Genomic DNA, 22,242 nt, shown 5'->3' on the forward strand with positions numbered 1-22,242 from the left:
GTAAATTATCTGCAGTTGTGTGTGTGTGTGTTGCATGTGTGCGTGCGTTTGTTTGTTTACATACACCAAGCACAGGGCCACAGTGCGCGTCTGAGCACAGAGGGGTGGAGCCTGTGTCTCGCTCCTCACGTTAGGTCTGGTGGGTGCGCCTACTCGTGCAGGTGCGGGACTTGCCCGTCTGCCGTCCTGGAGTGATTCACTCTCATCCACGATATCTCCAGCACAGATCTCAGTTGGGCTTGGTGACTAACCCAAGGGGAGGGGAGTATGTGGCGACCTGCTTTGGCCAGAAATGACAGGTGAGCATAGCTGCAGTCAGCAGCTTATCCCAGAGGTGTTGGTGCAGGTTCCCTGGGCTGGCCAGACACACAGGTATTTCTGGACTGCAGCAGAGCCCGCTGCCATGAGCTTCCCGCCCGCGGTCTTGGATCTGTCAGCATGGGGCGTGTGCTCCAGGTTTGACTCTGGCAGCCGTCCGGGCCCTCCTGGCTCCTCCCATGACCCCGTGTTCTGTGTTTCCACAGGGCCGCACCTTCCTATTTCTCCCCGGCCACAGCCCACCCGTCGCAGTTGAGCACCTGTTTGCCCGAAGTTAATTTCCAGAAGCAGGTAAGGACCCCGGGGAAAGAGGTCTGGTGATGTGGCCACAGATCGGTGAGCGAGAGGGGGCCTTGGGTACAGGCTCAAGGGCTGACCGTGAACTTAGCGCATCTCGTTCGTCCCTAAGCTCATTTCCTCAGATGTGTGGCTTCTTTCGGTGAAATCGTGGTACTGCTGGTTTCTTTTAGGCTGTTAAGATGCGTGCAGTCTCTGAATTAGTATTGTATAGAAGCTCTATGAATAGCATTGTCATATGGCATTGTATTTTTGTGCAGTGTAAACATTGTATGAATGTAAATGTACATTTTTAAGTGTGAGCATTTAAAATATATCGCTTTTTTAAAAAAATAGACAATAAACAAAAGACAAATGTTGGGACCCGTGGGGCAGAGGTAGCTTATATATCTTAAAGGACCTCTTGCTGCCTGGCCCAGCCCGAGGTTACTCAGTATTTTCTAGGATCGCCCTGGATATAAATGTATATTTCAGTTGATATAAATGTGGGTGTTCAAACAGCATTAGCTTCCCATTTGTAAATAAAAACGAGGTGGCTTTGCTTGTGTTCAGGGCCACTTGTGCCTGTGGAAGGGAGGCCAGCTTTCGGAGCTGTTTATCAGAATGGGTCTGACGGACGCATGTTCCGATCAGCAGCCCTCTCTCCCGGTCCCTGCTGTGCTCCCTCTCGATTCTTCTAAAGTGAGATCAGCGATTTCAAAGCTGGACTTGTGCTGGAAGAGATTAGGTCCCTGCAGAGTCTGCGCAGGATGTCTCCCAGAGAACGAAGTGACAGGACCCATTTGTCACTTTGGATCCTTCCCAGTGGTCGGGAGCCCCTTCCTCGGTGTCCGTTACCTGCCAACCTTCCTTTAACAGAGATGTGGGCTCAGAACCAACGGGAGTGTGTGTGTGTGTGTGTGCGCGCGCGCATGTGTGCGCGTGCGCGCAGTGGGAGGGGTGACATCTGTGTGTCTGTAGCAAAGGTTGCAGGTTACCTGCCAACCTTCCTTTAACAGAGATGTGGGCTCAGAACCAACAGGAGTGTGCAGTGGGAGGGGAGCGAGCGAAGAGAGGGCAGCAGGAGAAACTGTACCTCAGTTTCTCTTAATTGCGTTTGTGCCAATCAGCTGTAATTCTCTGGAATCACCCCCACTCTTTGCATAATATGTGGATATCTGCAGCATGACACGTGGGCACCAGCCTCTTCCCTCACCATTTTCCATTCTTTAGCTCACCTCTACCTTTGCCTAGTTGGCTTCCAGAATGCTGTATCTCAAGAGAGAAAGCAGATCTGTCTCTGACTTAGGATTTAGAGTGGAAGTGCCATTAGGTTAGGCAATGGGGACATTTATGGGGCTAGCTGGTAGACCATAATTGAGAACATCATTACTTTTGGCTCTTACAGCTGAGGACTGAATGGATAATTGGTGTGTCTAAATTAGTTGCAGTTTGGACTTACGTAATTTAAACACATTTTAATGGAGACCAGTTCTTGATCCCTACAAGGGAGAATAAGAATTCTCAAATGATGTTAACCTGATGCTTCGTCAGAATTGTGATGAGATTTTAATGGTATGTTTGCTTAGATAGGCATCAGACCCAAACACACTTTACTGTCCCTGTAGCATGCCATCCACTGAAATGCCTGTCCTTCTCTTTAGTTATCTGACACCCTTGCTGCAGATTCTTCTGTTAAGGGCAGAATTATATAAACCAGTCGGGAAGGTCTCGTCCTTTTGGGAGCGTGAAGGGCGGGAATGTGTGCTCATTCGCCACATTCTGCCCCAGATCCATGTGTTCCCTCTGTTGGGAGGCAGGGCAGAATCCCAGGAGAGCTGGAAGAATCCTAGAAGGCCATAATGTTTATAAGTGACAAGATTCTTCCCCAAAGCAAGAAGAAACAGTTTAAGAATCAGTCTCTGCCAGGAAAGTGTGCTGAAGTGGGAACAGTCTGACCCCAGTGACACATTCGGATACCCACGACACCCTGCAAGCTCCCCACCTAGTAATCACAGCATGAGTGAGGGGGGGATTGGGGACAGGAAGGCTACAGTGCATACATGCACACTTGTGCGTGTGTGCACGCGCGCGCGCGCGCACACACACACACACACACACACACACACCTGCTAGTTCTGAGCCTATGTCTCAGTTGGTGACAGCTTGGCTGGTCAGGAAAGGACAGTGAGGAAGGATTCCGGACCGCTGTGAAGCCAGGGCCCCTAGTTCCTGCGATGTGCAGCAAAACCAGATACGTATCCTTGCCTGGTGGAGCCGGCCTCCTGAAAGAGTGGCTAGATCTTGCTCTGGGACCTGGGACTGCGGCATGGTTTGTGACAGGGTCAGAGTTAGGGCTTTAGCCGAATGAGCCCTTGGGGTTGAGGTGCGGAGGGCCAGCACTGGAACACTGCTTCTTTTGTGTGTAGCGACACCTAGCGGCTGGGGACTTGTTTTCCATCATGTCTTGACCCGGGACAGAATTGGAAGATTTTACTTCTGGAGCCCCTAAACTCCCAGTCTGGGGAGCGTTTCAGATGGCCTTTAGGGAACACGATGGCCAATGGCATGCAAACCACTTAGGAACAAGAGTCCCTTGGAAAAGCTCAGTCTAGTTCTGGAGACTGGATTAGGTGCTTTAGTCTCTTTCAACACGATGACATTTGGCCCTAGATTGATGTAGATGTCATAGGGAGAGGCAAGCTGGGACATTAACTGGGCTGTGTTAATTGAGCTCCCACCAGGCATGGTGCCAAGCACCAGGGTCCAGGACGGGTGAGCGAAGCAGGCATGGCCCTGGTCTTTCAGCCAGGCTGGGGAGAGACAGAAGCAAGTACCCCAACAAGGTGCCTTCAGACAGCTGGGACAGGACAGGCTGCGCGACTGGAAGTGTGGGGTGCGGTAGAGGATGCACAGAGCCTGCTCGGGCTGTGCTGTCAGGAAAGCCTTCCTGGGAAGGTGTATTTGAGTGAGATGAAGGATGGAGAAGATCCAGTTCCGGGCCCAGGGGACCAGTGCAAAGGCTGCTGGGAGAAGAGCTTCTTGGCCTGTAGCAGACACAGACTGGGGCCAGGCAGGCAAACCGGCCAGGGGAGGACTGCGGGCCTCGCAAGGACTGAGCCGGGTTCTGAGCTCGGGCGAAGCGGAGAGTGATGTCATCTGCTCTGGCTTCTTTTTAAAGATCATCCCGGTGGGGCGGTTGAGCGGAAGGCTGTGAGAATGGGTCAGCATGATAAGTGAAACCCCAGAACCAAGCTCTCCCACTCAGCGGTGCAAGGCAGTTGGGGTTTTTCTCTGCGTTCTGTGCACCCCACCCTGGGGACGGTGGGGGCTGCTTCTCCACAGACCATTCTCGAGGCACCTTACCGTTCTTTTCCCCCGTTACTGGTCGCTAGGCCCTTTTCTGAAGCCAGAGGAGGTGGAAGCGGGGCGGACAGTAGACTAGGGAGCCTGGGGCTGGGGCTTTGTGGTGGAAAGAGAGGCTCCGAAAGGGGACCCTGTCACATCAAGCATACAGCAGCCACTTAAGCCCTGACTTGCCAGCTCTTTGGTCTGTTGCTGGGCTTGTAAGGCCAGCGCCTCTCTTAGGTTATGGGGACTGAGCCGTTGACAGTGTTCCTCCAGGGAAGCTGCTGTTCAGGGCTCTGGCACACTGGAGTCCTCCCTTTGCATGGGAGCCACCCTCCCCAGGAGAGCCACCCTGCCTGGGAGAGCCTGCTGGTCCAGGGCTTGCTGGCCCCTGAGGGATGGACGGTGTGAGGAGTGTCTTTGGCCTGCCAGCCCAGTTCCCTTGGTCCTCTGAGATCAGCTCCCTGGCACCGGGGCTGCCGAGGCTCCACCCTCACCAGCTGCTGCGTTATTTCTGACTCATCCAAGAGTTACAAATATGTAATCTAAACCCCTCCACGCCTGGCTTCCTCCCCACGAGCTCCTCCCCAAGAGGAAGCCCTGGGACTTCTCTCCTGGGGCCTTTCTGCAGGTCGAGTCCCGCTGCACCTGGACGCAGCCGCCGCCTGCAGGAGCCACCCTCTGCCAGGTGGGGTGGCCTGGGAAGGCAGTGGCAGTGAGCCAGGGTGGGTGCCTGTGCCCCAAAGCCCTGGGCCCGCCTGTCCCCATCGCGGGACTCCTTGGAGCCCAGCCCAGGAGCTGGCCTCTTGAATTCATCAGGAGCTTTGGCCAAGGGAGCTGTCTTGGTGTCTGAGGGCTGGGTACTGACCTCACAGTTTCTCCAGCAAAGGCCCCAACCAGCTGCCTCTGATCATGTCACTTCAGGGTCATGCAGAACATCTCTTGTGGCTCATAGCAGGAGCCTTGCGGAGGGGGTGGCCAGAGGTAGAACTGTCCGAAGTCTCCCTGGGCCAACAGCTCTGTACAGAGGGGCCGCCAGCGCCTGCCCTAGGGCATAGGTGCTCAGTCTGGCCGTTGGCTAGTAGGGATGAGGGAGGGACAGGCCACTGGCTGCCGGCTCTGGGCTCTCAGAAACAAGACTCTGCAGCAAAGTGGACTCCCCGACAACCCCCGCCAAGCACCCTGTCTGTATCAGGGCGTGTCTCATCCCGACACCTGTCCCCTCCCCGCGTGTGCCTTCTGCAGGAGTGCCCAGAGCTGGCCAGGGCATGAACCGCGAGGGGGCCCCCGGGAAGAGTCCGGAGGACGTGTACGTTCAGCAGAAGGTCCGGGTGCTGCTCATGCTGAGAAAGATGGGATCGAACGTGAGTGCTGTGCGGTGGGTGATGTGCCCCAGCCCCCCGGGGGGGTGCCTGCTGCGGGCAGACCAAAGGCTGTGGCCACCTCCTGTGGCCACTGCCGTCAGGAAGGGGGCATGCTGAGCCTGTAGTTTGGCTCTGTGGCTAATTCATGTGGCACAGGGCCCAGCATGTCCAGTTCCGGGCGCACTGCGGGGGCAGTCTTCCTGCCCATCCCCCACCTTCCACCCCCCCACACCTTCCCCATCTCCACCAAGTTTGGGCCAGCTGAGGGAGAGTTCTAAGGGCCTACCTTCCTTTCCTCCCCTTCCCCACCCCCAAGAGATCTCCCCCAGGAGGGTGCCCCTGGGGCTCTGGCCCGGACGGGCACCAGTGGGCAGTAGATGCACAGCGGCACTTACTGGAGCAGGGCCTGTGTCTTCCTGCCAACCCGCGCTGCACTGGAACCCAGTCTGCCCTCAGTGGCCCAGCCCGGGAACCAAGTTTCGGGGGCGAGGGTGCTCACTCTGGTCCTGAGGGGTCAAATCTCGGGGATAGAGGGCCCGGGAGCGGAGCGAGGGAGGAGACACGTCTCCGGGATCGCGCAGACCTGGGCAGGTGCCCTCAGGAGCCGTGCGCCCGCCGCTCATGCCGCTCTGTCGCCCTTGCAGCTGACGGCCAGTGAGGAGGAGTTCCTGCGCACCTACGCGGGGGTGGCCAGCAGCCAGCTCAGCCAGCTGCCGCAGCACCCCATCGACCAGGGTGAGTCTGGGCCCGCGGCCGGCCACGCCCTCCCAGGCACCTGCTCATGGCCCCTTTAGAAAGCATAGTGCCAGCCCTCCTAGGTGGCAGTCCATGGGACAGACAGGCAGACAAGGAGGGTCCACAGACCCCCCGCCCCACAGAGCCAAGATCTGGCAGGTGGTCGCATCCAGGGAGGAGCCCCAGGAACTGGTCTTGGAGGAGGCAGAAATGGAGGTGTCTAGGGGCCCCTGTCACTTCACTGCACAGGCTCTGGGGGTCACATTCCTTAGCCTTTGGCCTGACCCCTGCCCACCCAGCCCCTGTGCAGGCACAACGAGACACCCTTGCATGCTAGGCAACGTGGTGGCTGGAGTGTTCCTGGCAGTGCCCAGAGTGGAGGCCCCAGCAGCCCTGGAAGTCTCTGTGTACCCTCAAGAGTTATTTCTTTTTGAGAGTTATTTCTTTTTGAGGTGCCCTCAACCCATCATAATAATAGTAGTGGGTGACATTTGTGTATATTGGCTGGCAGGCATGTACTAAGTGCTTGATACATGTCATTTCACTTAATTGTAGATAGCTACTGTTTGTCTTATTTCCACTTAACTGGCAAGGAACCGGGTTCAGAAGCAGCAAGTTACTGCCCTGGGCCATGCAGCCAGTCCCCAGGGGGCCTGAGGTGCAGACCTGCAGCCCGACTCTGGAAATGGGTTCTGGGTGTGTCGCTGTCTGTCCCGGAGCAGCAGGAGCCTGCCAGCCACTCATGGGCTCTCCCTTTCTGGAAGGCTTACCCTGACCAGCATCTGTATCCAGTGCTTTTCTCCATTCTAATTACCCTTAGTCTGAATCATTGGTCATAAGATGGTGGGGCCCATGGCATATCCCATGGGAGGGGGCTCCCCTGAGCAGAGTGTGGAGGGTGCCTTTGCCCGTCCGTGAGGCCGAGGAGGAGAGCAGGTCTGGCACACGGGGCTGCTTGTCTTGAAGCTGCCCTTATTCTCTTGGATGTCACAGGGCTCTGCCCTGGCACAGGGCCCAGTTCCCAAGCTCTGACGTTGGGCATGACCCAGCCTGTGCACCCAACTCGGCAGAAACGTACAGGACATCCCCGTGGCTCAAGCAGCTCCCTGGGACAGCCCCTCGCCGTGCATAGCTCACCTGAGCTACACTCGTATGGCAGCCTGTTCTGGGAGCTGGGGAGAAATAAGGGGTGTGGCGTGTGCCCCTGCCCCAGCCTGGGACCTTTTTTCTGGAGAGCCCTCTTCTCTTCCAGGCTGATCTGGGTTTCTCACCCAGGTCCCTCTCCCCTGGCTGCCGAACCATATCTACCTGAAGCCCTCAGGTTTCTGAGTCCCTGGGGAATTACCTTTTCTCCCACCCTGGTCTTGGGTCACTGAGTTAACCTGAACTTGAGCTGGGGTGGTAAGAATGCCTCTAGAAGATTGCTCTTAATGGAAGAAGTCAAAATAGGTTGTAGAACTGAATGGCAGTATAGAGAATAGCACATACACACCCCCCACTCACGCGTGTACGTGTATAGAAAAAAATAGCCGAAAGATATGTACCAGGCTGTTAAATAGAAACTTTCACTAGAGGGTAGAGCTTCTAAGGGGCTTTCACTTTCTAAGCCACACGTTTTTGTAAAACTAATTTTTTAATGTTCGATACACATTTCTTTTGTAATAAGAGGAAGTTTTAAAAGGTTTTTTTTAAATGAGATTTTATCTCGCTTAGCTAAAACCAACAGTTAAGAATAATAAAAATGAGCTCTGTCGAGTAGTTTAAGGAGGTCACGGTGACCTCACCTGGCCTGAAACTGCTGAGCAGTCAGGAGTGAGTCATGGGCTTGTGGCTATGACCATGTGGGCCCCAGAAGCCAAGCCCTCGTGAGTGTGGGGTGTCCCCAGGACAGCCAGGCTGGCTTCAGACATGTCTGTCTCTCGAGCCAGCAGAGAGTCTCTGGGGAGGCTGGTGGCAGAAGTGGTTCTCTGCTGGTGGGGTGTCCTTCATGCTGCCCCTCACCTCCATGGTCACCTCTGACCTAAACCTTCCGGGAAGACACACGATGCAGAAAGCCCCAGAATTCCCGTGGACTGTGAGTTGGGGCGGGGGTGGCTGTGCCTGGAAGAGCTTCACAAGTACGCCATTATTCTCTCGGTGTATCCGAAGATACCACAAACAAACGCACAGTAACAACAACAAAACAGCAACCAGTGCAGTCCAGGAGGTGCAGACCTCAGAGCAGGACCTTCCGCTTCTGCCCTTGCCGTGGCGCCAGATGGGTCTCGGCTGAAATTCTAGACAGCCTGCCCTCTCCGTTGGCAGAGCCGACCTCAGCTAGTGCCACAGGTATGCTGCTGTCAGAGTCTCCGGTGCTGCCCAGATGGCAAAAGCCCTGGATCATTGCTTCCAGTGCGTGGGACCCCAGCATGAAAGGCCCCGGAAGGCCTGGGAGCAGTCAGGGTGATGGGCGTGACCGTCCGCCAGAAGCCTGGTGTGAGTGCCTCCTGCCACTAGGTGGCACTGTCTCTCAGCGAATGCCCGCCGAGCTCCCCTCCTCGGGTGCTGGCTGCTCTTGCCAATTGCTATTCCAGCTCCCCTCGGTAGGGGGCCTGAGGCTGCCCAACTGATGAGTCAGCGTGTGGCCGTGGTCCTGGGGTCCTGCTCTCCACCGCGCACACTTCCCCTCCGAGTTAGGAGGGGTCTGGTGCCGGGGGCACTGCTTGCCGTCCCCAGACCCACGGAGCAGAGGGGCGTACTGCAGGCTGGCCCCTCACCCTGCATCCAGGCCTCGCTGCCCACCTCCCCATCCTCTTCTTCCCTTGGTGGACTCGTGTCCAATATCTCCTGGGTCCAGACAGGTGCTGGAGACCCTAGAGTATGGGTCTGCAGCTTCGGGGCTCACTAAATGGTTCCTGTAGAGGGCCCCAGTGGTCCCCTAGCGCTGGACTGAACGGCGGACCTGCCTGGCCTCTGTTGCTTGAGACCACCCGTGACAGCCTCCGTACGGAAGCCCTCCTCCTCCCTCCTCTCCCATGATGCACACCTCCCTCCTCCCCCAGCCCCGCCTCTCCGGCTGCTCCTCCCCACTTTCCGCCTCTGCTCGTTCCCCCTGCAAGCATCTCCTTTCCCTTCATCATGCTGCTGCTTTTTGTATTCTGTCCTCTTGCCTCTCAGTCTCATGTGCTCTTTCTAGAAGGCCACATGCACTCCCGTGACTTTGACAGAGCCCTGTCCTGACCCCAGAACTCTGTGTGCGAGTCTCTGCTGACCGTCTTGTCACAGATGTCCCACACTCACCAGAGCCACATTCACCACCTCCCCTTGCCCTGTTCTTTCAGGATGAATGTACCCCACACACACCCAGTGTCCTGGGGACCCACCATTCAGTCCCATCTTCCCCAGGTGTCTCATAAGTTACCAAGTCCTTTGATTCTCCTGCCATAATGCTCCTCAGATCGGCTGCATCTGAACACCCATTTTGGTCTGAGCCCTGCAAACAGCTCCCAACTGGCACCTTGACTTCTCATCTTGCCCCCTGCAGTGCGCTCTCGACCCCACAGCCAGAGGGCCTTTTGAAGGCTGCATCAGCAGATCTCTCCCTTACTCAGAATCTTGCAGTGGCTTCCTACTGCCATGAGGATAAAATTGCGGTGTGTGTCCATGCCTTTCTACCTCCGCATTTGCCTCTCACCTGCCCAGAGCCCAGCCCTAACCGCACACCTCCTCCTCAGTCTTCCCCAGGCCAGCCCTCCTCTGTCTTCCCCAGGCCAGGCCAGGCCCTCCTGCAGTTTCCTGCTCACGCGTGCACCTCTGCTGTGCTGCTGCCCACACCGTCTCCTGGTCTGTCTCTTGACAAACTCCAAGTTCCCTGATCTTGGGACGGTGGCTTCCTCTTCATGTTTATGTATGGGGCTGGGAGCCCATGGTCCCTCAGGAAGGGAGGAACGTAGAGTCAGTTCTCTGAGCACTGTCTCCTGGTCTCCAAGGGTAGCTGGGCGGAGCTGACAGCCAGGCAGGACTGACTTTGAATCAAAGGAAATCAATACTTCTCTGGGAAGGTCACCTTGCTGGGAAGGCCCAGCTGTGGCTTCCAAAGCAGGCGCGACAGAATGCTGAGTTCATTCCTTTCTTACCGCCTGCGCTGCTCTCTCCGTAACACACATAGATCGTTTTCCCTGGCTATGAAATAATGCACGGTCATTGTAGAAAACTGGGGAATGGCAGAAACAGCTGCAGCGCTTTACGGATCGAATCCTACCACTGGCCGTAGCCACTATTACCTTTCGTTAAATTTCCCATCAGCCTTTTAAAAATATGGATGTATTTCCCTCATAAAGTTGGGACTATCCAGTATAAACATTTTGATACTCACTTTAACTTCCATTTTTTACTTCTGATAATTTTACAAAGTTCTTAAACAATTTTCAGGAAAACATTTTGGCAATTGCGTAATATGCAGCCATATGACTGTACCGTGGTTTTTCACCAATCCTTTACTGTTGGACATTTGTCTCTCATTTTTGCTATTAATTATAATAACATTAAACGTTGAGCTCCTTCTATGAGCCAGGTTCCTTGTGAAGCAGCATACAAAGATTATCCCAGTGAACCCTCGAGATAGCCCTGTGGGGCAGGTGCTGTCATGCACCCCACCTTCAGGATGAGGTGGCAGGCCCGGAGAGGTCAAGTAAGAAGCTCACGGCTGGGTCCAGGGTGTGGCGAACATGGAACATCCTTGAGTATAAATCATCATTTATTTTAGGGAAAATTCTAGAAGTGGCTTACAAGCTATACGCAGGGCATGTTTTACCTGAGGAACAGGTGTGATTTAGGCAGTTAATGTATTTTAGGAGGCACAGAAAAAATTTGGAGAAGTTTTCTATTGCCTTGGTATTCCGGGCCCTGCAGCACTTTTGAATGTGCCATTTCGCTGGGAGCTCTGTCTCTTCCCACCTGGGCACCACAGAGGGGCACAGGGCACCCAGGAATGCAGGTCACTTTGCAAAGATGCACTTTGCAAAGGCTTCCCTGTGGCCAGCCGCCTGCAGAGCTGTCATCCTGTGTGGTACTTCGTGTGGGCCCTTGTCAGGGTGTCCCTGGGCTGTGAAGGGTGCTGTCTAGACATGGTCCGTTTTGTTACGGGACCTCTGTCCTTCCTCTTCCTTTCTTGGCCCTATGAGCTGCGGCGCTGGCGCGGTGGCCCCTCGGGCCCATTCCAGCCTCCGTCTCATCACGCGCTTCCTCTAAGAGACTTTCCAGGGACAGTCCCCAGCCTGGAGCCAGCTGGGCCGTCTCAGGGCTCTGCTGGCTCTCCCCGTCGGAAGCCAAGGCTGCTGGCCCAAGGTATACTGCCAGGGAGCCAAAAATAGGTCATTTGGTCTCAGGGTTACACTGGAACCTTGGTAAAGTAGCTCTGGTCACCGGCAAACCAGCAGAGAGCCAGCAGCTGCAAGGGAATGGCCCACCCATTGCACAGCACTCCACAGTTGATCACCCCACTCGACCCTCTCGGCGGCCCATGGGTGCGGATGCTGGCAACATCGTCTCCATTTTACAGCCAGCGTTCTTCCCAGAAGCCTCTCCCACACCCTCCGAGCCCCTGCTCTTCCGCACCCTCCATGCGGCCCCCTCTGGCCCCTTCCGGGGTCGGTGGCGGCTCCTCCTCTCGTCCTGAGCTGCCTGTGGATCTTTCTGTCTGTGTGTCCATTGTCATATTATGTCCATTAGCCCCGTGGGTCCGGGGCCTGTGCTGTGTTCAGCCTGTAGTCCAGCTTCTGGCTCAGAGCAGGGGTTTGCTGGGTCCCTGTGTGGGCCGAGCCCTGGGGAGGCGAGTCTGTGAGAGGCTCCTCTGTGCAGACCGTCCACTGGGGGTCCTGGGACCCTTCTCTCCCGGCGTGCGGCTCCCAGGCTTCTCCCAGAGGCTCCAGATGATAACGAACTCTGTCAGGCCCCAGGAGAATTCCGGCCTATGGGATGGGACGCTAATCTTTTTTCACTTTAATCAACACTTCCATGACAGTTACCTGTAACCTGGTAATAATAAATGGAGCCAAAAATATCAGACATACATTGAACCCAACTGAAAAATCAACCAAAAGGACTTGGTATGTGATAACTTGTATCCCAGAAAAAGGAAAAAAAATCCAGAAAGGGTAGGGAATGTGCCGAAGCGCAGGCCGGGGCTCCGCTGGGCATTCTGGGTCTGGCCTGTGCAGAGCGGCTTCGACCCTCCCCTCGCAGGAGCTGTGGTTTCTGTCGTTCAGAGCGGAGAACAAAGGCCTCCTCCTCCTGCAGCTCCAGTGAACCTGCAGACACCCGGGGAGAGGCCGACCTCCGCCTTAGAGAAGTGTCTTCCAGTGAGGGGACACATTAGCCCCTGGATCTGCATGCCGGGCGTGGTGCCAGGGGACGGTCCGCGCCCTCGAGCCACCAGCGCAGCAGAGCGGACACGGGACCCACTTCCTAGGTGGGTTTCAGTCACGGGGTGACCTGTGTGCCCAGAGCTTTAACGGCTGTGTAAAGCTCTGGGCACACAGGTCACCCTGTACCTGAAACCCACCTAGGAAGCCGCAGAGAGGAGGCGCTGTTTGTCTGGGCCTTGGGGGGGACGTGGGAATGTGTGGGGGCAAACTAGGGGGAGGACGTCGTAGGCTGAGGGAGGCCCTGGAGCCTGCCCAGCCTGTGCAAGTATTGGGTGTCTTCCTGTCTCCCGAAGAGACCAGTATGGCGGTAGCCGATTGGGTGGTAAGTGGCTATAAAGGCCAGTGGGCTCAGGACAGAGTTTGTTCTGAAGACTTCAGGGGGTCACCACAGGCCTGGGGGGGACTGTCCTCCATCTAGGGTGAGTGCTAGGGGCAGGCCACAGGGCAGAGGGTAAGGCAGGAAAACAGCCAAAGGTCACAGTGACGTCAGCTGCAACGTGATGCAGTGCATTTCAGAGGCAGGACATTTAGGATGAGACCCGCAGGCTGGGTGAACAGGTGGGGGTGGGGTTTGAGACCAAGGACGCAGCGGACGGGGCACCTGGTTTGAGAGGGAGGGAGGGGAGCTCCGAGTAGGAGGTGCCTGTGGGTGTCCAGGAGGGGGCAAGAGTGAGGTCAGAGCTCTGGAGCAAGGTGGGAGCCCGCACGAGGCCTGGGTGTGGGTGAGGGTGAGGGTGAGGGTGAGGCGTGGAGTTGAGCGGAGTCGCCCTGGAAAGCAGGCAGAGTGAGGGCAGCGGGGCACACAACACAGCTCTGAGGACAGCGGCAGGGGTGGGGGGCACGGAAGCTCTGGAAGGAGGGAGGGTCAGCAGGGTCACTGTCAGGGTCCCCCGGGCTTGCAATTAAGAGGTCAGTGGTGACTTTTCATGGAAGTTTCTGTGGAGCCCCAGCTGGAAGCCAGGTTGCCCTGGGCTGGGAGGAAATGGAAGCAGGCAGGAGGACACGTCCCCTTCGGAATGTTGGCCGGGAAGGGACAGCAGCTAAGGGGCGGAGAGTAGAATTCAAGGGACAGTTTGTAGCGTTGAGTTCTTAGAGTGTGGGCCACAGACCACTACACCTGAATCACCGAGGGCACTTACCGAAATGCAGACTCCCAGGCCCCACCCCAGTCCTCCTGAATCAGAGTGGCTGCCAGGCGAGCCTGGGAGTCTGCATTCAGAACAACCCCAAGGCAATCGTGAGGCCCACTAGCATTTGAGACTGACAGCACCTTGAAGGCCCAGTCATTTCTGACCCTTGGAGGGATCCACCCACTCCTCCCAGCTTCCGCCCCCTCTCTGCAAGTTCTGGGGTCTAAAGGAGCTTACATTTGGGGAGACTGAAGAACTAGAGTAAGAAGGATGGGGACTTCGTCTGGGAAGACAAACCCCAGAGGTAGGGTGTGTGTCTTGGGCTCAGCAGAGGTGTGGAGGAGGCGAGGTGGGTTTGGGGGAGCCGGTCTGGGATAGAGCAGAGCAGATGGGTTTTGGGGAGTGGGTACAGGACTAGGGAAGATGAGTTTCGGGGAGCTGGTCTGGGATGGAGCAGAGCAGGTGTGGTAGAACCCGAGTTATGACCCCATAGATGCTGTTTGTGGCACTCGATGCTGCAGACGTCATCCTGGACTCGCCCTGCGTTGCAGGGCCAGGCCCGTGGACTCCAGAGTCCACCAAAGTAGCCCAAGCCCGCAGAGGGCCCTCGATGGCTCGTCAGGAAGCCCGGTGCCCCTGCCAGGAGCCGGCTCCACGTCGTGGCCCACATGCCCCACCTTCCAGCAGCTTGGGTGCCTGGTGATGTGGTTGTCAGCCGGGAGCCCAGTAGGTGCCACCAGGCCTGGTGCCTGCTTTGGCTTCTGAGACCTTGGTGGATCAGGGCTGCTGTCACCATGGCAACCAGTGTCTTGCTGTCTCTGGGTAAAAGCCATCCCAGGAGAACTTTGGGCATCAGAGCTGATATACATAGAACCCCCCAGGCTCCTAGACTGCAGCTGCTGAAAACAGCACGTGCCACCCAGCGGGTCTGGATTCGTCTGGGGGGGCCTGGTCCAGGGTGGTGCCTGAGCCTCATCCCCGTGGAGACTTTCCTTCTTAAAGGAGCGTTGGGGACCTGTTTTCCAGGAGCCATGCTGCCTGGCCCATCTCCCCAGAGCTGGTAGCTGAGCCACTGTAGCACTCAGTAGCCAGGGAGATTCGGTTCTGATAGCAGGATAATGAGCTCAGAGGGCGAGGAGTTACCACAACTAGAAGCTATGCGGTCAGAGAACGGGGCGGGCATCGGGAGGTGGGGTTGCGTTTCCCCTCCGGCCCCCAGCTGCGAGCATGGAGCATGGAGCATGGCTGGGGCCTGGCAGGCCGGGCTCCCCGGACGGCTTCGAAGTGAATTCCCTTTGCTGTCTCCTGCCTCCAGTGGCCGTGGGAATTTGGAGACTGGGATTTCAGGGTTGTATTTCTGAGTTTCTCAGACCTCTGTGGTTTACCCTTGTAAGGGTACTAGGCCCCTTAGGTCAAGAGGTCACAAGATCCCTGTCCCCAGAATGTCTGACCCTAGAGTAGTCCTGCAAAGGTCAGCGAGGGGTGTGAGGGTTTCGAAGAGGCCGTTGTCCCAGAACATGTGGTTGTGTGGGGCTGGGCTTGGAGGAGCCCATGGCTTCAAATCTAGAGATGTCAGTACCCCCGCCCAGGCTGATGCTGATTCTGGGAGTCCTCCCTTTTGTCCAGTGACATCTGTACAGGGCTGTGTCCTGGACTCTGGCCTGGACTCTATTACAGAGGCAAAGCTGGCACTGGGCGTGGGATGGAGCGGCCCACTGGGTGCCCTGCCTGGGTTCAGGGAGCTGCGCCCTCACCAGCGCCTCGGCCTTGCTTTCCCCTAGGGCTGAGGCCTGGGCCAGTCTTTGGGACCAAACCCGTGTCAGTTTCTTGGCTGCAGCTTGCCCTGGGGCTCTTCTCTTTCCGGCCACCTGTGAGCACCAGTTCTGGGCTGGACTTTGTAGCACCCGGGGCTAGAAGAGCTCTTGTCTCAGAGTGTCCCCCTGCAGCCTGGAGCTTTGAGAAACAGCAGGAACTGCAGGGTCCACATGTCATGGGCGGCAAGGTCTTCACGTCATGGGCGGCAAGGCCGTCCCTTCCTTCCTTGCCTGCATGGTCCCTCCTGGAGAGGGAGCATGGTGTTGGGGGCTGTGTTGTCTGCTCTGGGGCCTGAGCCCAGCTCCCTGTGAGCTCCAGGCTCTGTGCTTTTCCAGGACTGAGCCCGAAGTTTCTGGAAAGGGGGAGGGGCTCCACTAGGACCTCCCCACCAGGTCTAAGAAGTGGAAACTGAGTTTTCGCGCCCCACCCATTGGCCTCAGCACTGCGGCCAGCTCCATGTCCCTCTTTCTCTTCTTTTCCACCCACTGTCACTGACCCGGCTATAAACACATGGCCAATAGGACGATGTTCTGGCTTTTCAGGAAACAGATTGAGGTGCCTAGTGTGTCGATGAAAAGACCTTTAACTTAGAGCCTCAAATACCAAGAGATTCTCCAGACACTGGGGGTTGTTCCCGGGCACCCCGGGGGCTTTCTCCAAACCACACTGCCCCCTGCGCCCCGCACCCGGAGTGAGCGGGACCGCCTGACAGCAGCGTGCAGATTCCCGTCGGTCAGCCGGGCCGTGGGCCAAGGGCAGGCCGGAGCGTGGAGCCTGTTCCCGCTTTGGAAGCGGCTGTTGTGAATTCGTCCTGAGCTTGCACACAGACCAGTGACCCCATTGTCTGTCTCCCACCCCCGGCTAGGGGCCAGCTTCCCTCTTCTAAGCTCTTGCATATTTGTCATTTTTCTCTCCCCAGTCACTTGACTGGACTCTGTTTAAGAGGCAAAGCTGGCACTGGGCGTGGGATGGGGCGGCCTGCTGGGTGCCCTGCCCGGGTTCGGGGAGCTGCGCCCTCACCAGCGCCTGCTTTCCCTAGCAGGTGAGCCACGGGACTAGGGAGGCGTCTGGCAGAGCGGCCAGGCCAGGGCAGGGGGCGGGGGTGGGACAGCAGTCTGGGGCTAGGGCTACTCCCAGGTCGGCCTTCTGGGTTCCGTGTTGAATTTTCACCAAGGCACGCCAGGGCCGCTTTGGCGTTATTTCTTTAAAGCCAGGGTCTTGGTTCTGTTTCGATAGGGACGGATGGATTGGTCTAGCCCCACCCAGAGGTCTGAGAAGCCATAGCTCTGGTGACTGGGCAGGCCACTCACTTCCTTCTCCTGAAAGCAAATGGCAGAGTACATAGTGGCGGTGAAAGCATGGACTTTGAAGTGTGTGTCCGGTCCTCCTCCTGCCTCTGAATCATTGGGTTGCTTTGTCTCTCTGAGCTTCAGGTTCTTCATCTGTAAAATACAATTCGTCCTGTAGCATGCGAGCTCTCCCAGGGCCGTGAGCATGTGAGTGAATAGCAAAGTGCCTTTGTTTCTAGTGGGGAAACAAAGGTCACGTCGATATGTGACTGGAGTGCGTCGAGGGTGGCAAAGCACACGACCGCCCCCTGATCGGCACGAGGCACCGTTTTAGAAGCTGCGGTCAGGGAAGGCCTGAGGAGATGGCTCTGCACAGACTGGCGTGAAGTTCAAGAGCCATGAGATGGATTTGGGGAAGGGAAACAGCAAGCACAGAGGTCTTGAGGTGCAAGGTACTCGTGCCTGGAGGACAGCCAGGAGGCCCATGTGGCCGGAGCAGAGTGCCAGAGGAGATGAAGAGGCAGCCAGAGGCCAGATCATGCTGGGTCCCACAGGTCACTGTGTGCAGTCTGGAGTTTGCTCTGAGTGTGATGAGAAATCTTGCAGGAAGAAGCCTTTAGGAGTGGCAGCGTCTGACCTGTGTTTTTAGAACTTCCTTCTGACTGCTATGTGGAAAATGGACCATTGGGCCAAAGTGGGGAGATCCAGGAAAAGGGGGTAGAGGAGGCTAGCGAGGGGTAGTAGTGGTCTGGACCAGGGTGGCGATAGAGGAAATGCTAATGTAATCAGGATGCATTTTGAAAGGAGAGTCAACAGGATTCACTTGTGTGTTGTACGTGGAGTGTATATGGGGGTGGGGGGCAGGGGGCGGAATCAGGAAGACCCCAGGGTTTTTGATGTAAGCAACTAGAAGATGGAGGAGCCATCTGCCGAGATGAAGAAGGCTGCGGGCAAAGCAGACTTGGCAACTGCACCATTTGACATTCTGTCAGCAATGTATGAGGGCTTGATTTCTCCACATCCTTGCTAATGCTTGGTATGTCTCTTCAGTTCCAGCCATCCTAGTGGGTGTGAAGTGGTATCTCATTGTGGTTTTGATTTACATTTCCATGATGACTAATGATATGGAGCATCTTTTCATGTGCTTGTTGACTATTCGTGTATTTTCTTTGAAGAAATGTCTATTCAAGTTCTTTGCCCATTTTCAAAATGGGTTATTATTATGTTATTTACATATTCCAGATACCAATCCTTTACAAGATATATGCATTGCCAATATTTTTATCCCATTCTGTGAGTTGCCTTTTTACTTTTTTGATAGTATCCTTTGAAGCATAAAAGTTTTTAACTTTGATAAAATCCAAATAATCTATTTTTTCTTTTGTTACTTATGTTTTGAGTGTCATAGATAAGAAACCATTTTCTAAGCCAAGGTCATGAAGATTTACGTTTTCTTCTAAGGGTTTTATAGCTTTATATAAAGCTATAGTTTTATAACTTTAGCTCCTATATTTAGATCATTGGTCCATTTTGATTTAATTTTTGTATATGATACAAGGTGAGGGTCCAACTCCATCCTTTACATGTGAATATCCAGTTGTCCAGCACCATTCATTCAGTTTTTTCCCATTGAGTTGCCTTGGCACTGTTGTCAAAACTCGGTTGATCATAAACGCAAGGATTCATTTCTGAACCCTCAGTTCCGTTCCGTTGATCCCCATGTCTACCCTATGCCCATTCCACCCACACTTGTCTACTATAGCTTTGTAGTAAGTTTCGAAATTCAAAAGTGTGAGTTCAACTTCGTTCTTCTTTCTCAATATTATTTCGGCAATTCTGGATCCTTCGCATTTTCATGTAACTTTTAGGAGCAGATTGTCAATTTCTGCAAAAAGCAGCCGCTGGGATTTTGATAAGGATCGTGTTAAATTTCTTTCAATGATATTTTGAACAATGATATTTTGTGCTTTTTAGAGTATTTCATCCATTAAATTTACTCTTAAGTATTTTATTATTTTTGATGCTATTATAAATAAAATTTTCTTTATTTTCAGATTGTTCATTGCTAGTGTACAGAAATACAAATGATTTTTATATTTTGGTCTTGTCCCCTGTAAGTTTAACTTGTTTATTAGTTCTGATAGTTTCTTTGTAGATTCCTTAGGATTTTCCATGTACAAGTTCCATGTCACTTACAAATATAGTTTTATTTCTTCCTTTCCAATTTGGATGCCTTTTCTTTCTTTTTTTGCCTAAATGCCCTAGAATCTTTAACACAATATTAAATAGAAATAGAGTGGCCATCGTTTTCTTGTTCCTAATCTTAAAGGAGGAGTGCTTTCAATCTTTCATCTTTAAGTATGATAACAACAGTGGGTTTTTAGTAAGTGCCCCTTATCAGATTGAGGAAGTTCCCTTCTGTTCCTAGTGTTAGATGTTTCATCATGATGGGCTGTTGAATTTTGTCAGATGTGTTTTCTATGTCTATTCAGATGATTATCTGGTTTTCTTTATTCTATTGATCTGATATATTACATTAATTGATTTTCAGATATTAAACCAACCTTGCATTCCTGGGATCAATCTCAGTTGGTCAGTGTATGCAATTATTTTTATACGTTGCTGTATTCAGTTTACTAGTATTTTGTTGAGTATTTTTGCATATCATAGGTATTATGAATATCTATATTCATAAGAGATACTGGTCTGTAGTTCTTCTGCCTTGTGTTTTCATCTGGTTTCAGCTATTTTTATCTTTTACTGTGTTAGAGAGTAAGGGGCAGGAGAGACTGATCAGTTTCTCCCCTCCTGCACTTACCTACATGTGGTGGGGAGGGACGAACAGAAGCCCCGAGGCTGAATCCAGACCAAAGAGGTGGACACGGTCTCATCTGTAAAATGGGATATGACCTGCCTAACCACCCAAAGGCAGTGGGCTGGGCTTGCTGGCTTCTTTGCGGTGTCTTCCTATTCTGAGCCCTGTGATTTCAGGACAGTGAGAGCACCCAAGGGAGATACCACATGCTGGCCTTTAGAGGAGAAGGAGGAGTGTGGTGATCAACCTCTGAGGTCCCTTCTGGCTCTAAAGCTCTAACAGCTAGAATCATGGTAATTGAGCAGCTCACTCTCCCTGTTAGGTAACTGGCCGAAATTTCGTAGAGAAAGGGGTTGGGTAAAGGTGAGTCTTTGCCCAGCGGCCTGCAGGTCCATAGTCAGGTCCTTGTCGGCTGATGAGAGGCAGGCCAGCTGGTGGTAAGGATAGGTCAGAGGATGCTCTGGAAGAGCCGGCGCCTTCTTGGGCCCCAAGGAAAGAGGATCTCTGTGGTGAAGCCTGGAAAACAGTATGGTCCCTGAGGAGCAGAACCAGGCCTGGGATGGGCAGCAGCTCTGCGGGCCCTGTCTGCGCCTGGCTCCGGCAGCAGGGTGGGTGGCTCCTAAATGAGACCATGGATTCCCAGCCTTCCCCACCCAGCCAGGGCGGGGGACCAGCTGTCAGTGTGGCATGGGTGGGACAGGCAAATCCTCTGCTTCAGGTGTCTTGCTCAATAGTCATCAGAATCCCTGTGTGACCTTAAGGAGGTCACTTCCTTCCCCAGCTCAGTGTAGCCTGGGGACACACACTGGGCAGCTGTGCTGTGGGGAGCCCTGGCCATTCCAAGGACTCAGTGGCTAGTCCCTCTGTCAACTCTCGGTTCCCTCCTGGGGCAGCCAGTGCTATTTCTGTGCCTGCAGCTCAGCACAGAGGCCCGAGGTCCCTGTGAGAAAGCCCCCGAGGCAGGCGCGAATAGGCGGCCTCTGCACCTTGCAGCTGAGGCTTCGTGCGCTGACAGTTCCCGTTTCGCGGTCTCCCCAGCCCCCCACTGACTAGTGAGCTGGGGAGGCGGCACTCCGGGAAGCGGCATCTGTTAGGGAACCGCTCAGCTGCCACCCAGGGTATGACGTAATCCTGGACTCTGTGGTTGCTAGGAAAATTCTGCCTGCAGTGGTATCGCGTGGTCTTGGAACTGAGGCGAGAACAGAATGTTCCAGAGAAGGAGATGTGGGGCTTCCCACGCAGAGGAGCCCCATCCCAAGGAGACAGACAACCAGAGCTCCTTTCTGGAAGCGTGCTCCCCTTTTCAGGAATGGAGCTGGCTGGCGGCAGCAGATCCCCATTAAGGCCGGGCAGGGGGTGTGGCAGGCAGGGTCGCACCACTTCGCGGCCAGTGCTGAATGGAAGGCGTCTCTGTGCTGTCGCATCCCTGTGGCACCCACGGTGAGGCCCCCGGCCGCTCCTGGGTCAGGAGAAGGCTGCCAGTGTGAGGCGGAGACTGCCCTGTGGCGTGGCCGGAGACGGCCAGCACCGCGACTCGGGAGGTGGGGCGAGGGTGCAGTCCTGCCCTCCCCTGACCCCGTTTCACTGGCCAGAAGCTCCACCGCACACCACCCACAGCGGCTCACCCTTCCGTGGCCTTTCAGTGTCCCCTCTCCGGATCTTGCCCTCCCTAGAGAAGTCCTCCCGTTAGTACAGAAGAGAAGGATGTCGGAAAGGCCACAAGCAGCGCAGTGTCACTGTTCTGGGCATAACCAAGAACCGTCCTTTAGAAAAAGGGGAGAAAGTGGCAGGACTCAGGGAGGGCCACGGCCCAGGAGGCACCATGGGACCCCCCGTCAGCTCACCTGCCCTGCAGGGTCTGCGCCTCAGCCAGCCCCTTCCTCCTCCAGCAGCTTTGGTGGGGGGGCGGTCAGTATTTCAAGCGCTTTCCCTCCTCCCTCCTGCCTTTTCTGGATGCATGTCAGAGCCTGTCTTATGGAAAACGAGACAAAGGAAGTGATTTCATGAGTGCCTGGACCAGAATCTCAAATCCACGATTAAAAAAAAAAACAATAATAAAGATTATGGCCATTATCTGTCTTCATAGGAGCCTGGCTGGCTGCAGGCTGGAAATGCGCCTGGCTATGCTCCTTGGAGCAGGTGTTGGGTTTGGGCGAAGAGGAATGGCTATTAGAAATCATAATGAGCAAGGGCCTCCAAAGGGATGGAAACAAGAATCTTAAGAAAAAGGGGAGGTTTCCAAGGGCCCTTGGCTTCGGTGACCTTGGAGCAAGGGATGTGAGTGAGACCTGCCCCAGGATCAGCAGCCCTGGGTCCTCCTCACACTCACCTCTCAGCTGTGTAGCCTTGAGCAAGCCTCTGGACCTCTCCCCCGCACCCTGCCACAAGGTGCTGGCACATTTCCTGGCCAGGCTGCAGGGAGGGCCCAAAGGGGAGGTGGCTTTCTTGAAAGCACTTTATACTCAGAAAGCACCTTGCCAAGCTGGACTTAAACTGCGCCCAGGGGTCACAGCCTCCTCGCCTGGTCGCAGGTTGCAGCCCGATGCCAGAGGCCCATCCTGCAATTTCTCTTCCCCTGCTGCAGGTGCAGAGGACGTGGTGATGGCATTTTCCAGGTCGGAGACCGAGGACCGGAGGCAGTAGCTGCAAAGCCCCTGGAACACCCTGGGAGCTGGCAAGGGCCCAGAGATCTGTGTGGACCTTGGCCGGCTGAGTGGCAGCAGGTCACCTTCCCCACCCCCCCACCCC

The 22,242-nt window shown here is 54.9% G+C and overlaps 1 protein-coding gene across 2 annotated transcripts; it reads left to right on the forward strand.

Moving 5' to 3' along the window:
• The first annotated feature begins 524 nt into the window (after positions 1-524).
• On the forward strand, positions 525-22,236 carry CTNNBIP1 (catenin beta interacting protein 1). 2 transcript variants are annotated; one of them, XM_006914380.2, is made up of 4 exons: positions 525-609; positions 5,188-5,306; positions 5,951-6,041; positions 22,079-22,236. In XM_006914380.2, exons 2-4 carry the CDS (start codon positions 5,211-5,213, stop codon positions 22,135-22,137), a joined length of 246 nt encoding a protein of 81 aa, XP_006914442.1. In that variant the 5' UTR covers positions 525-609; positions 5,188-5,210; the 3' UTR covers positions 22,138-22,236. The 2 variants fall into 2 exon arrangements, with proteins under 2 accessions (XP_006914442.1, XP_015446779.1); XM_015591293.2 differs by lacking the exon at positions 525-609 and adding an exon at positions 4,527-4,630.
• Positions 22,237-22,242: the final 6 nt, after the last annotated feature.

The sequence above is a fragment of the Pteropus alecto genome, unplaced genomic scaffold, assembly GCF_000325575.1.
Source record: "Pteropus alecto unplaced genomic scaffold, ASM32557v1 scaffold125, whole genome shotgun sequence".
In the NCBI taxonomy this organism is placed as follows: Eukaryota; Metazoa; Chordata; class Mammalia; order Chiroptera; family Pteropodidae; genus Pteropus; species Pteropus alecto.